Source organism: Bremia lactucae, linkage group LG7 (genome assembly GCF_004359215.1).
Source record: "Bremia lactucae strain SF5 linkage group LG7, whole genome shotgun sequence".
Lineage (NCBI taxonomy): Eukaryota > Oomycota > Peronosporomycetes > Peronosporales > Peronosporaceae > Bremia > Bremia lactucae.
The window spans coordinates 2,311,039-2,313,347 of record NC_090616.1 but is presented as its reverse complement, the minus strand read 5'-3'; the positions used below and the strand labels follow the sequence as shown (position 1 = coordinate 2,313,347).

The window sequence follows — 2,309 nt, the reverse complement described above, 5'->3', positions numbered from 1 at the left end:
TAGACCTCGAACCTGGCACCAAGTATTGTGTGACCAAGCAACGGCCGTTGCCGAAAGAACAAGTCGATTATATCGATGAGCTCTTCGACAAGCGAGCCAGAGCAAATCACCTCACTGCAGCTCGACCTTTTGTGTGCGTAAAGCCACAAGTAGATGGCGCGTGGTTCATGCTTACAAAAAGCTGAACACGGCGACCAAACCGGCGCAAACGCCAATCCGCGGAAAGATGTCGAACTCCATGGGAAAGTCAACTATCTTTTCCGCGTTGGATTTGAAAGATGGCTACTATCAGGTACTCATGAGAGAGTCCGATGTAGCCAAAACGGCAGTAAGGACCCCAAGCGGTATGCTTTGGGAGTGGCTTGCGATGCCCCAAGGTTTGAAAAACGCACCAGCGACATTCAACCGAGTGGTGGCTCACGTGATGCGTCAGCACCGTGCCTACGCGCCTCATTACTTTGACGATGTATTCGTGCATAGTGGGGCCGAGGACGGGCTGAGCGCAATAGAGTCGCACAAGCGTCATTTAGACGCTGTGTTGCAGACTTTAAAGGACGCCCAATTGTACACCACGGGTTTGCTTGGACAGTCAAACGGAAGACACGCTGTCTCAAAGAATGGATATGTTGTAATTTACGTTACGATGAAGCGTGATGATTGTGGATCGAGCTGTAACAACCGAGGACCAACAAAGTATCGGTGATATTGTGACGAGTGGGGTAGCTACTATTGAGTCTGGACAACCGGTGCAGAGGGGTAATTTAATGTACTTCCACCTGCATTCTGATCATCTAAATTTCGACACAATTGAACGTCTGGCGCGTACGCCACGGTCTAGAATCGAGCTGACGGATCATGAAAAAAACGCATTAATTAATGTGTGCACAAGGAATCAGACACGTGCCGTTCAGCCAAAAAAGGATACCAGTGAGAGTGCACCGACGGATCGCGTTGGAGCTGTGATTCGTAGCGACCTCAAGGGTCCGATTACACCGAGCGATCGCAGAGGTAAAAGGTATCTGGTCAGCTTTGTGGACCACAGGACCAATTATGGTCGAGTCTTTCTGTCGAAAACGAAGGACCAAGCTGCAAGAAAATTTCTTCATTTTGAGAAAAGTTATTATTGCCCCGTGCCCGTGCTTCGTCCAGATGGTGGCGGAAAATATAAGAACGTCAATTCATTTGTTGTGAGACTGGAGTTGCACGGCAAATTATGTAGGCTGGAAACCAGGCTGGAATGGAAAGCGCGGCGCATGCACCGGACCGTAACGAATATGATTCACTGCATGACTATTCCGTGTGATCTAATACTTTCCTATTGGGGAGATGCAGCCGAATATGCGGCTAACTTGTCAAACAGAATATGACGCTTCTCCAGCCCTAAGCGCACGTTTTTATTGAAGATGTTGACTGGGAAGTCGCCAAGTATGTTGGACATTATCCTTCTGGAACCCAGTGTGGGGTGCACCGTAATACTAAAAAGGAATCCTAAAAGCAGCGCCCCGAGGTTAGAGTTGTTGATGGACAGAGCAATACAACGAAAGGTTTTCGCGTTTAGCTTACGCGTGATCGTACTGTCATCACTACACGCCACGTCCGTCAAGTCAAGGCACCGACTAGCGAGGATAATAAACAATTGGAGGAGGTCTTAAGTGACGAGGCCGATTATGAAAAACAAGCACTAGCACGCGCATGCCAAGACCAGTTCGCTAGTGCCGACCGTCAAATGACTCTGGTAACTCAAATTGTAAAGATGGAAGGTCTAGTTGAAGCGCGTCAGGATAACTGCGTGCCCAATTCATTAAAAATAAGTTACGACGATCTAAACGAACTACAAAAAAGTCGTTGCGGCAAATGAAGGCGGACTTGGATAATATAATTGTTTTAAAGCCATTGCGTGAACTTGTAAATGCAGTCACAGCTGCCGTTCAAATGGAGTACTCGCCAGCATCTGATGATGTGGTGAACGCAGTCATTGCTGCCGTCTTGCAGGTTTTTCAAGCTGAATTTGCGCATCTTCCACTAAGCCACACCTAGCGCCTCGATTACAAGCATTACGTACTCTCGTTGTACTTGAAAAAGCGTGATCTCTGGGGAGAAGTGTTGAAAAATGGTGTTTTACAGGCTGAAATACTGCCAGGTCCCAAGTCATCAGCAAAAACTGCTGTTCTTCGGGATTGTATTTCATTTGTAAATCTTGGTGTGTTTGCAGGTGACAGAAAATACGAAAGGTGAGCTATCCATCTCGCAGGACCAAGTAGCAACAGCAAATTAGGGTGGTAGTAGGTATGACACAGATAATGATGGTA

The 2,309-nt window shown here is 47.3% G+C and overlaps 1 protein-coding gene across 1 annotated transcript; it reads left to right on the top strand.

Moving 5' to 3' along the window:
* Nucleotides 1–1,854: 1,854 nt before the first annotated feature.
* Nucleotides 1,855–2,037, top strand: CCR75_007830 (uncharacterized protein; the record flags this gene model as incomplete). The annotated part of the gene is made up of 1 exon (XM_067965886.1): nucleotides 1,855–2,037. One exon carries the CDS (start codon nucleotides 1,855–1,857, stop codon nucleotides 2,035–2,037), a length of 183 nt encoding a protein of 60 aa, XP_067816042.1.
* Between the last annotated feature and the right edge of the window lie 272 nt (nucleotides 2,038–2,309).